Source organism: Myotis nattereri (assembly GCF_964212035.1).
Source record: "Myotis nattereri genome assembly, chromosome: 2".
In the NCBI taxonomy this organism is placed as follows: domain Eukaryota; kingdom Metazoa; phylum Chordata; class Mammalia; order Chiroptera; family Vespertilionidae; genus Myotis; species Myotis nattereri.
In genome coordinates, this window is record NC_138076.1 from 131,400,823 (window position 1) to 131,414,235 (window position 13,413).

Genomic DNA, 13,413 nt, shown 5'->3' on the forward strand with positions numbered 1-13,413 from the left:
GGTTGAATTTTGAAATACAGTTTGGTCCCATAGGTTTCAGATAAGAGAATATTTATGTATACCAGTGTTTATTTGAATAATTTGTCCGGATATTTTGAGACTAAACCACCACCACAGTGGCAGCCTTTCAAAAGGAGTGAGCAAGGTGGAAAATGGACACATTCTGTCTGTGAATGTGTTGTTAGGCCATTTTGTCATTGTGTGAACATCACAGGCACCTACACAAACCTAGAAGGCATAGCCTACTACACACCGAGGATGGATGGTATCAGGGGTGGGCAAACTTTTTGACTCGAGGGCCACTATGGGTTCTTAAACTGGACCAGAGGGCCGGAACAAAAGCATGGATGGAGTGTTTGTGTGAACTAATATAAATTCAAAGTAAACATCATTACATAAAAGGGTACGGTCTTTTTTTTTTTTTTTTTTTAGTTTTATTCATTTCAAACGGGCCGGATCCGGCCCGCGGGCCATAGTTTGCCCACGGCTGGTATAGCCTCTTGCTCCCAAGGTACAAACCTGTACAGCATGTTACTGTACAAAACAACAGGAGATTAAATCAAGAACAATAGAAAATGATGTAGTCAAGAGACATGGCCAAAATGAGATGGATGAGGCTGCTGAGTAACATGACATATATTTTATAGCAAAGTGGGTTTTTTTGTAAGTAGAAACAGTACACTCTAAAATAACGATAAAAAGTCTGATTTAGTAAATACATAAAGCAGTAACACACCATTATCATTATAGAGTATTCTGTACTGTATGTAAATGTATGTGTTATCCTTTTATACAACTGGCCCCACAGATTGGTTTACACCAGCATCACCACCAATGTGTGAGTAACGTGTGCATATGACGTTACAGCAGCTGCAGTGTCACAAGGCAATAGAAATTTTTCAGCACCCTTATAATTTTAGGGGACCACCATTACATATATGTGATCATTGACCAAAACACTTATGCAGCTCATGACTGTGGTTTTAACATAGATAGAAGAAGGTTTGGTGTGGGGAAATGGGATGTGAAACAGGATTTACTGGGGGTCCCACCTGATGAGGACCTTGAAATAGGAAGATAAGGAGTTTGTTCTTTCCCAGGCAACATCTGATGGAATAAAATTAGTTTAGAGACACACTGCATGTTAGTGTACAGCTCACAAAAGCTCATAAAAAGCTGTTTATCTTTTTTTGTTTGTTTGATGAAAAGTTTCCCAAAATTTTTTATTATGGAACTAGTTTTTCTTAGTTTATTTTTCAATTACAGTTGACATACAATATTATATTAGTTTCAGGTGTACAACATAGTGATCAGACATTTATTTACCTTACAAAGTGATTCCCCCCCCCATAAGTCTAGTACCATCTGACTTGTACATGCTTATTACAATGTTTTTGACTATATTCCCTCTGCTGCCGTTTACATCCCATGACTATTTTAATAACTGGAAATTTTGAAGGGTTCTGAACAAAGAAGTGATGAGATTTGCATTAGTAAAAGACAGGAGAATGATTAAAGGCAGGGAAACCTCTTGAGCTTAGATGTGTTAAATATGTTGCACATTAAAGGTAAAAATATTCAGATTAGGAGCTAGAGATTAAAATTTTAAATTAAAATTGTTCCTGCATTGAATATTTCAAGAAAAGCTTGACTTAAACTTTTTGTGTTTATTAAAACAATATATGCATAGCATTTAAAAAATCAAATACCTAAGTCTCCTACCACATAACATTTCATCTAGTCTCATTGTTTTCACTAAAGAAAACCAACTATTTTAACTGTTTGCCTTCATAGATCGAAATGACATCATTATAGTGCTTTTTTATTTATTTTTTTAACATAAAGCATTTGCTATTGCCTTTTCATTAAGTAACAGAAGGAGTTAGGACTTCCACATGCACACATACACAGACACACACACACACACGACATCCACCCCAGTACACATTCATGCACACTACCTACCCTGTCATTCTACTATCAGAACTATAATTTTGGATAGATAAATATAGTTCCTTTTATTTCCTTGTACAACTTTTTTTATTCCTGTAAGTTGTCTTTTTAATTCACTTTCTTTTTCATTTTATTTTTGCTTAGGTTTTCTATGTATTTAACACTGATTCATCACCAACTTCTCCCTGACACCTGTTCCTTCTTTGTGCACTATTCCCCTGATTTTTTTTACTTCTTGGACATTTTATCTTGGTTTTTTGTCTTTTTTTTCCTGTTTACCATACCTTTGTTGTCTTGCTATATTTCCAGGGCTATTTCCTCAACTTATTTTTCATTTATGAGTCATATTTCATTTCCAAGAGTTGTTTTTGGATCTCTGAGTTTTTGTTCTCGTCTTAACATCCTGTTTTTATCTCCTTGATGTGCCTTTTAGCTTCCTAAGCATTTAATTTTTCTAATGAGTTGGTCTCTGTAGACTCTGTCTCCACTTTCCGTTTGGTTAGTCTCTGTCTTTCAGGCTAGTGCTTTGCTAGTGTAAAATTGAAAAGCTGGAAAGGCTTGGGCCTTTAGGTGGGATTTGTCACCAGAAGCTTCTCTGTAAAGGGATCTGGCTTAGTCATTTCACTTCTTAGGGTACCTTGAATTGCAGTATTTTTAGGTCTTTCTCTTAAGATGATCAGATTTCCCAGAAAAGAGTCTTCAAATCTGCTGCCTAGAGAGCAGTCTTGAATACTGGTATCCTGGGAAACAGGTAGAGAAGGAAAGGTAAAAGTTTCAACATTCATTAAACACAGGTACTCCTAACCCCGGTCCCTTTAAAAAAAAAAATGTTTTTATTGATTTCAGAGAGAGGAAGGGAGAGGGAGAGAGAGAAAAAAACATTCATTGATGAGCTGCCTCCTGCACTCCCCCTATTAGGGATCAAGCCAGCATCCTGGGCATGTGCCCTGACTGGGAATTGAACCTGCAACCTCCTGGTGCATGGGACAACATTCAACCAACTGAGCCACACCAGCTGGGCTCCCTTTTTTTTTTTTTCCTTCAGTATAACACCCTGTACTCAACAGTGCTTGGTACCCTTCAGTCCAGACATTCTCTGTAAATTAGCAGACAGTTTTTTGCCATATCAGAGGGAGTGGCAAGTGGCCTGGTTGTGTGGACTTGGGAAGGGGCTCTGAGGATCTAGCTTTCTTATCACTTTGTTATTAACATTTAGCACACATACAGAAAAGTGCCTGAGTCATAAGTACACAACTGACTAGATTATCACACGTGAACAGAGCTGAACTCTGCAAGGCAAGGAATAGAGTATTACCTATACCCCAGGCACCTCAACCACACTCACTTCTAATGATTGCCCTGTCTCTCTGCAAAGATAATCAGTATTCTGAAGGTTACTTTAATCTGTTTTTGAACTTTGTACAGAAGAATCATATTGAGTCCAGCTTCCTGTGTTATTATGCTTGTGAGGTTCATCTGTGTTGTTGTAGATAGTATAGTTCTCTCTTTTTTTTAATTAATCCATGACATTGATCCATCCCATCCTACCATTGATGGACATTATTTTTTTAAATATATTTTTATTGATTTCATAGAGGAAGGGAGAGGGAGAGAGAGAGAGATAGAAACGTCAACGATGAGAGAGAATCATGGATTGGCTGCCTCCTGCACGCCCCCTTCTGGGGATCGAGCCCACAACCTAGGCATGTGCCCTTGACCGGAATCGAACCCGGGACCCTTCAGTTCGCAGGCCGACCCTCTATCCACTGAGCCAAACCAGCTAAGGCTGATGGACAGTATTGTTCTTAGTTTGGACCATCTAAGTACTGCTTCAGTGTCTTCGGTAGACTTTTGATAAATCCTCCTATTTTTAATCATACCTTCACCCCTACTGCCAGTTCTACCTGTGCTGCCAAGTCCTGAGCTTATATAGGAGAGGTCTGTGGTGTAAAAAAAAACCAGCTATGTCTCTGCTTTCCCTACTGCTGGCTTTGGATTCAGTTTTCTGGAGGTCTGCTAATGTTACTTAATATTTGGTTATCTGCTTTTCAACCTCTTAAGTGGACCAGTGGTTATATTGCTAGCTTTACCCAGTGGTCAGATAAGTTTCTATTGAACAAGTACAAAAAACATTTTAAAGTATGATACTTTGTAAAACACTGTGTAATATGAAGTAAGAATTCTCGTGATCCACAATGTGTTAAGATTCTCTTGCAGTATCTTCTTTCCCACTAATTTTGTCTTTGAGTTTTTATTTTTAAATATATTTTTTGTGTGTGACTTTTGGAAGGAACTGGGGTAATGCTTGTGTCCATTCCTCTTTTTTAAACCCAATTTAAACTTTATTTTCAAACCTTTGTTTTATTTTTGGTTTCTCCTAGATCGAATTTCTGAGAGATGGTATCTTAGAATAACTATGTTACCTTCTTTTATAGTAAATATGAGTCAGTAATTATTAAGTACAATGGTGGTTTGTAGTTAATCAATTGAATATTATCCTTTTGAATATTAAAAATTATGTTTTAAACCTTTAGTCTGATCTGTGGAATTTTTTTTAATAGGGCATCGCTGGGACTGATGTAGCTAAAGAAGCATCTGATATCATTCTCACAGATGACAACTTTACAAGCATTGTTAAAGCAGTTATGTGGGGACGAAATGTCTATGACAGCATCTCAAAATTCCTTCAGTTCCAGCTTACTGTTAATGTCGTAGCAGTGATTGTTGCTTTCACAGGCGCCTGTATTACTCAAGTAGGTGGACAATTTGTTCATTAAAGCTTGCGTATTTTAAAGCAAATATGTGTATAACATGCCTTTAAAAGTACTTGAATATTTAAATAGGTCGAAGCTTAATATTTTAGGTTAATGACTATAAAAGTACAATCCAATTCTGTTCTTTAAGTTTTTAAATACAAAATGCTTCCTGAGAATCGCCGAGTCCCTGAATAGTTGTGAATGTCTATCAGGAAATCTGTCTTTTCTAGGATTCGCCACTTAAAGCTGTGCAGATGCTGTGGGTAAACCTCATCATGGATACGCTCGCTTCCCTGGCCCTGGCAACTGAACCCCCCACTGAGTCTCTCCTGCTTCGGAAACCTTATGGTAGAAATAAACCTCTCATCTCACGCACGATGATGAAGAACATTTTGGGTCATGCATTCTATCAACTGGTAGTAGTCTTTACACTCTTGTTTGCTGGTAAGAATTCAATGCCTGATAAAGCTTCAGTTGTGTCTAAGCTAATATTTCAGATGATTATTTGTTACCAGTTTTTCAAGAACATAAGTTGTGCTCTCTTTGACTCCTCATTTACCTTTAATTTCTCCTCTTTATCAGTGTATGCTTAGTGCATTGGCGGGGGGAAGACCAAGGGAGCAGTATGAGAGATAGTGGGGTGGGAGTAAAAGGAGTCCTGATTGCTTGTCCTGACTCTGCCACTAACTTAGGTAGGTGATCTGTCGTATGTCATAATAGTTTTGGGGCCTTCAGTTTGCTCATCTATAAAACACGAGAGAGAATTAGATAGTCCCAGATCCCTTCTAACTCTTTTCTATGCTGTCATTTGGGCATCAGATAAAGGTCTGGCTAGGTTTTATTGTTGCATACCTCCTTGAAAATGTTAAATGATTTTGTATGACAGTTACAAAATAATAATCTTTCATTCTTTCAGGAGAAAAGTTTTTTGATATTGATAGTGGAAGAAATGCTCCTTTGCATGCACCGCCTTCGGAACATTACACTATTGTTTTTAATACATTTGTGCTGATGCAACTTTTCAACGAAATAAATGCCCGGAAAATTCATGGTGAAAGAAATGTGTTTGAAGGAATCTTTAATAATATCATCTTCTGCACAATTGTTTTAGGCACTTTTGTGGTACAGGTGGGTAATTGGAAAAGATAGTTTCAAATTTGATTATTATGTGGGAGATATTAGGTAAACAGGCGGCTTGTTCCAGAAATTACTTGACTGTAATGTGTGGGGCTTCTGTGTATTGCTTTGATGACATTTAAAAAGTTTTAAATATCATAACTCAAGTGAAAAATTGCCCTTTCCTGAAATTCTACATATGAGAAGAGTATGTTAATTTAAGCCAGGGGTCCTCAAACTTTTTAAACAGGGGACCAGTTCACTGCCCCTCAGACCACTGGAGGGCCGGACTATAGTTTTAAAAAAAACTATGAACAAATTCCTATGCACACTGCACATATCTTATTTTGAAGTAAAAAAACAAAACGGGAACAAATACAATATTTGTATTTGCATGTGGCCCGCGGGCCGTAGTTTGAGGACCCCTGCTTTAAGCTAATGCTACTTTAATTGCACTATGGGTTCTGTGGTTGTGATATCTCACAGTCTAATTCTGATTGTTTCATTCTATAACATTATTATCAAAACTGTTATTACTTTGATACTATTTAAGGTAAATGTTACAGTTTACTTTTAGGCTTGCTTAATTGCTTCTAGCAAATAATAGCAGTTTATTTCTATAGTTTAAATTATATGTTAAAATAATAAAAGGTTTAAAGTGAATGTTTAGATTTCATGTAATTATGAATGGCTGCATTCTGAGTTGGACATGTCAATATTTCATTTTGTAATATTGTCAAAACAAGGCAGAAGAGTGGAGAATGGGGTATGAGGAGTGCAATTAGGAATGAATAGGAAGGACTGAAAATTTCCCTATTTTTCAGAAATCATTCTAAGAACAAAACTAACAATGACTTTGCATATGGTGACTTTATATCACCATGTATTATAGCTATGTTTTTATATCATCCTGTATTTTGTGGTATTCTTTTGTGTAAATGACTGTATAGTTGGATCTGGGATCAGAACAGGTAAATGAATGGTACATAATTACACCAGGAAGATTTCAAATTAAAAAGTGAGCTTTTTATGCATTTTATTCAGTCTACACCTTGTGCACTATGGATACCGAAACGAAAACCCTCAACTTAATTATTTCTGTAAAACCTATTTCTGTTAACTTTCAATTTCTATAAGTTTTAGGAGAGATGATGCCTACTTGTTACATCATTTATGAAATATTTTATTTAGATTTTACAAAAATCATTGTTCATAACATGCTAAAGTTTTAGCATTTACTTGCTACAAGATTAGATTTATTAAAATACAGGAATTACAAAAATTTAACTGCCTATATCTCTGTATCAAGAAAATCCTGACAAAGGTTGATATGCCTAAAACAGTTCATGTAAGGTGTCACTCTCTAGTGCCTTATAAACATGCCAGTGCTACTCAGTGTGGTCTGTGGGCCAGCCACTGGTCCACAGCCACTTTATTGCAAGTCCACAGTGAGATGAGCACAGGCCAGAATATAAATGAACAACTTCACTACTCACACTGTGTATTTCAGATGAGAGTTTTGTTTTTTGTTTTTTTGTGGTGTTGCAGGGAAGGGAGGGGTGTTATTTTTAGTAGTAGTAGCAGCAGCAGCACTGTGCAAATAGGGCATTGATTTAAACTCTAGTGTGTGTTCCTTATCTTCTTGTCATGGATTAGCACTTTCAATAGCACTTTTGTAGACTGTAAGCTGAGTGGGAAACATGAACCTTTGTATATAGAATAGCCAAAGTCTTGATTGTAGATCTGAGGTACCTAAAGGACTTCACCTTATCATCATATACAATAAAAAGCTAATATACAAATTGTACCCTGAACTGGGAGTTCGACTGGGAGTCAACCAGGAGGCGGGGCTGGCCAGCCAACCATCCGCCCACAGTCCCTCCCCTGGCTGGCCTGGCCCCATCAGCTTGATCAGGGTAGGACAGCTGGACCCCACCCTTGCACAAATTTGTACACCGGGCCTCTAGGAAATTATATTTAAGTTAATTTGTCTCTTATTTACCAGCTGATTCTTATTTTTACTTTTTTTTTTTGACACATCATGAAGTACATAATAATCCTTAACTCTTTGTAAATATTTTTAGTGTCTTTTCTACTTGGTAGTAATTGACACAAAACCCAGTGTTTTCAAAGTATGTTCTATGAAACACTAATCTTTTGAGTTGTTCTTATCTCAATGAGGTTAGGAAATATTGCCTGTTCTGCTTACCTCTTGGAAATTCTTAATGCTTATGTATCATATGCTTATGAGATGATGCTTATGCTCATAATGCTTATGAGATGAACACAGGGGTCCATCACAGCAGAATGCTGCCTCAGTAGTTGTGTGACCTCAACAAGCTATGATTTCTTTGTCTGTGAAATGGGGACATTAATATTAATTAGGTCATGTCATAGAACTAACTAAAGCATTAAGAGAGATACTGCACTTGAAGCTCTGAGCTTGGTGTTTGCAAGAAAACACTCACATCTGAGCTGTTCCTTTTCTTTTCTTTTTTTAAATTAACAGTTCAAAGGCTTTGGAAAATCCTTCAGTCAAGAAACCCGTTGAACTTTGTATAATCCAGCCCCTTCTAAATTTAGAAGACAACACCTAATGCTAGATTCCCTTAGCACACATTTAGGAAGTGCTTCAGCACAGTGAAATGCACAATCAGTAGTAGTCCATCTAAGCAGTATATTAAAGAATATGGAAACTTATTTTTAGAAGTAAATTCCACTATTAATTAGACAATTTTATTTCTTTCAACTCTAAAATAAAAGATTATTTCTTATGCCACATAACTAAACATATTAATCATTTGTTTCCCCAACATCTTAATATCCTTTTCACATGCCTCATTATACTAAAAAAAGGGTACTGTTTAAATACTTTTTTAAGTTGAAAAAACACAAATGTTGAGTTTTTTTTCTATGCTCATTTTTATGGTACACAAGAGAAAGTTATTATAGATATCTCTCTTAAAATCCAGGCTAAATTGCCAAATCATTTATAATCAACTGGTTGGGCTACTAAAAAAAAAAACAACCACTGGTTGGGAATCTATTTGTACAAGGATACAAATAACCTTGACTTTCAGAACAGTAGAACTGACCAGTACATATCACTTGAGTTTGGAATAAAGTTCAGCTACAAAGACTAGATTTCATAGCTCTCAATAATAAACTTTAAAAACTGTTAATACCAAAATGATCCTTTTTAATACCAATATTTGGCAGCTACTAACTGCCATATCAAAAAAAGGGTGAATAATGTTGGTTAACTCTTAATATTCCTATATACACTGTTTTAGGTTCCTTACAATAAGTAGGGAAACATAATCACTGTAATAATGAATTTTATTTATGCAGATCATTGGACTTTTTATAAGGGAAAGCAAATTTCTGAGGGTATACCACCTGTGTTAGCACATATTTCATAGAACTTGCAACTTGCTTTTCTTCTCTAACAGTCCATATATTTGTCCTAACATCTAACTATTAATCAGGAGTGAGTAGCAATTAGAAGGAAAGTAAAAAAGATTGAATATTATGTTCACTTTTCCATACAGTCTTCTCTACAAAAGTACTATCTCTTATGGAAAGGCATAAATTAGAGTTGTACTAAATACAGAAGAATGTAGTTTATTGAGATTATATTGAAAATCAGTATAAAGTTATCTTTTTGATCATGAGAATTATTTTTCTTTAATTTTTAGTAAGCATAATTTAAGCAGGAAATAATACCTGCATTTAAAATTTTGGACAAAGGGATTTTACTTTATTTTATTTGTCTTATATTTAGCTGTGAATATTATACATGTCACCAACAGAATAATGGTTGTTTAGCTTAAATTTTAGAGGACACAAATTTGGGTGATTTTTGAAATATCTGAGTTGTGAAATGTAAAAGATTTAAATAAACTTACTCTTGATTATTCCTCCAGATAATAATTGTGCAGTTTGGTGGAAAACCTTTCAGTTGTTCAGAACTTTCAATAGAACAGTGGCTATGGTCAGTATTCCTAGGAATGGGAACGTTACTCTGGGGCCAGGTAAAAACATCATCATTTCTTGTTCAAACCTTAAGTGATTTTTTTAAAAAAAAATTTCTAGTATGTATTTTCTTTAAGCAGTTCTGTACTTTATTCTAAGTAGTTACCATTATAGGGCAAAAAGGGCAGTTAGGGATGTGGTTTTTTTAAATCTAACATTTGCTTTAAATTGTCACTTGCTGTTTATTACAAGTATGCCTGTATAATAAAACACTATTTAAATTTCTGACATCGTTTTTTAACTTGTTTTTTTGAACAAGTTTTACAACAGTATTATTATAATGCATTTGTGACTGGTTAGGATTCTAATACTGTATCTTTTGCTCTATGACTTATTTTTGCATTTTAGAATAAATATTTGTACAAAAAATATAAAATATTATGTTCTTTACACTATATAATTTTTTATGTAGTTTAATCCAATATGTAGCATAGGAAAAACCTTGAGCTTCAGTTTATGTAGAGAATGTTTCCATAAAAATATTGGTATCTGGAAAAAATGGGCCACAAAATGACATTTTAAATTATTTGAATTGAATGGTTTTAACAGTGTGTATATAAAATACAATGCCTGAAAAATGAGATATACCTCGTCTTTATTATAGGCAGCTGACTTGATTATGCAAGTACATGTCATTATTTTTAAAAGAGAAGTGTTAATGGTGTGTATGTTCATTTGAAGCCCATTGCCATTACTATAAAATTAACTGGTAGAGAATCTATACTAACATTTTTATAAATGAAGGTTAACATCATATTATGGTGTGTAACTTGAGCAAACAAATTTATTGTCGTTCTGCAAGACAACTTCCAGGTTTTTGAAGTTAATCTTTTGTCTCACCTTTTTTTTTTTTCAATTGTGCTTCTAGGTTCTGAGGTTTCTCTTATTCATTTTGAATACCTCATTAATAGAGATCTTCTTTCAAGTGGTTCCATACGTGGTCCACCTTTCTTTTTTCATTACCATTCTAATTATTATGTAATGTTCTCTCCTAGGCAGAACAGAACCCACAATCTCACCCCAAATCTGGCTAATTTCAGGAAGAGGAAATTCAGTGTAGCATACATACCCAACAGGCATCAGTTACCTTCTTTGGTTGACATTGTCTGTGAATTTAAGTGCGATGGTAGAAAGCACAGATTTGGTGCTTAGGCGACCTAGGGTCTTAGTCACTCCATGAGCAAGGCTGCTCCTGGGCTCTGAGCCTGCCTGTTTCACCTCTGTGAAATGAGGTGGATGGCCTAGAAATTCCCTAAGCAGTTTTTATTCTGGTTGCATGGTTGTTTCCCTTTGATAAGCCCAACTTCTTTAAGGAATGGCTGCTAACATCTATATGTTAATAAATATTTGTTTGTGTTTTTATATCCTTTATGTTTTCTGGGGCATCTGTTCCTGTTTGGTGTCATTATCAGTCAGTGTTAACACAATTTTTTAAATAGTTGCTTTTATAAAAATTAGTGCATTTAATAAACAAAACACTATTTTTAGTTTAACCTTAGAGATTTTTGGAATTTGGGTATGTTTTTTCTCATTGAATTCTTAAAGCACTAATGAAATACCATTTTTTTCATCTATTAAGACTATTTGCCAGTTTTATTTTATCTGAAATAAATATAACTAATATGAGTTCAAGTAAATACATGTCAAAGAATGGTTTTAAAATTTACCATCATGAATGTCCTAAAGTATGAAAAATTGTAATCAGGTTATTTCCATTCAGGAACACTTTCACCTTTCAGACTTAAATCTTTTGTGCAGATAAGAGAGGAATTTTTTTTGTTTTTAGAAAAAAAGCCTCTGATGGATAGGATCTCATTGCTTCATTGGTGAAGTTAGTTGGTTACGCTTGCACCTTTTTATTCCCTTCATACTAAAGTTGATCAGTTTAATTATACTTGATATGATTTATTTCAAGTTCTTTCCCCTGTGTTGTAGCTTATTTCAACAATTCCAACTAGCCGTTTAAAATTCCTAAAAGAAGCTGGTCATGGAACCCAAAAGGAAGAAATACCTGAGGAGGAGTTAGCAGAGGACGTGGAAGAGATTGATCACGCTGAGAGGGAGTTGCGGCGTGGCCAGATCTTGTGGTTTAGAGGTCTGAACAGAATCCAGACGCAGGTATGGGCCTGGAGAGAGGTAGGAGAGGTGATGGGCATGGGAGCCAGCCAGGGCTTTGGAATTGGGGAGGAGGTTTGAACACTCCTTAACTTCCTTTCTAGCCCTCCCAACCCACAAAACTTACTATTTTGAAAAATAATTCTGTTACCTGGAATGAGTGAAAGTTTTAACTGATCATGAAAGAATGTGTCTATATGCCCCTAAGCTCCTTTTTTCCTAGCTTTTCCCCCCCTTCATCACAAAATACTACTCTTGCCTATTTATCTGCTCTGTAAAAAGTGCCTTTTTTTTTCTTTACTTTTTATATGTTGATAGATGGAATGGTCCTTTCTCTTGTTCTCTCTCTCTCTTGCTGAGCAAGCTGTCACAATCTCTGATTCCTTGCAGATGGATGTAGTGAATGCTTTCCAGAGTGGAAGTTCCATTCAGGGGGCTCTAAGGCGGCAACCCTCCATCGCCAGCCAGCATCATGATGTAACAAATATTTCTACCCCTACACATGTAGTGTTTTCCTCTTCTACTGCTTCTACTACTGTGGGGTGTGAGTGTGTGTTCCTAAGTGCATGAAATTAACATTTCCTACTTCACACACCTAACGTTTCTCATTTTCTCCTTAATGTTTAAATTCATGTTCAGGCTTTTCATAAAGCTTTCTTTGCGTAAAGTGGATTGAGACCTCAAAGTGTTGTCATTGTTGTTGTTTTATTTTTTTAGAGGGCTAGATAACAGGTGGAACAATTGCAACCAAAGATTAGATATCAAATCTGTGAGCTTGTCTCTGTGCTAACTCTGATCTTTAATATGGGGAATAAAATTGTAGCTTAGAATTTGTGAAACTACTATAAATTTTTGAGTATATGCCTTTAAACATGTTTATATTGCATGGTGCCCCAGAAGCATGTGATTGTAAGCTGACCTAACAGAACCAAGAAACTGTGTTTTTAAAGCTAAAAATGAATTTAGCATTTTGACTTTTATCTTATTGAGGTTGGAAAGTAAGAAGAAAAGTTCTCAGTATATACCCATTGTTTGCCTTCTTAGCCTAGTCTTTGCGGCCTTGTTTTGGATTTTTTTTTTCCCCTTGGCGTAAGGGGCTCTGTGTAAGCTTCATAGTTGTATGGTATTTACCTTTTCCTTTCATTTGTGTAATCCATGTAATTTAAAATTGTATCCTAGATAAGAAATAATCTTTTATTTTAAGTTTTCCAAAGAAGTAGGGGAAATGTACTATTAATTATTTCATGTCATACTTTCCATTAACTGACTAGAATAACGGGTTTTGAGTAAATGGCAAACTCCCCAAAAGCCTATATTGTTCTTATTGTGAATTAGGGACTTGATTTTGGGTAGATTCTCTGTATATTGGAGACACTAAAGATATAAGCCTACGTACCCCTCACCCCCACCCCTAAAGTCAGCTGAGGTACCTAAGGTT

General features: G+C 35.5%; 1 protein-coding gene across 4 annotated transcripts in view; it reads left to right on the top strand.

Moving 5' to 3' along the window:
• Positions 1-13,413, top strand: part of ATP2B1 (ATPase plasma membrane Ca2+ transporting 1) — a 135,292-nt gene that overhangs the window by 111,721 nt on the left and 10,158 nt on the right. For 2 of the 4 annotated variants that reach the window (XM_081083319.1, XM_081083320.1), the window contains 6 exons: positions 4,515-4,706; positions 4,940-5,153; positions 5,626-5,837; positions 9,752-9,859; positions 11,796-11,978; positions 12,366-12,517. In XM_081083319.1, the coding sequence (XP_080939445.1) occupies positions 4,515-4,706; positions 4,940-5,153; positions 5,626-5,837; positions 9,752-9,859; positions 11,796-11,978; positions 12,366-12,517 (1,061 nt within the window). The remainder of the gene's footprint in view (positions 1-4,514; positions 4,707-4,939; positions 5,154-5,625; positions 5,838-9,751; positions 9,860-11,795; positions 11,979-12,365; positions 12,518-13,413) is intronic. The other 2 variants (XM_081083317.1, XM_081083318.1) reach the window with 2 other exon arrangements.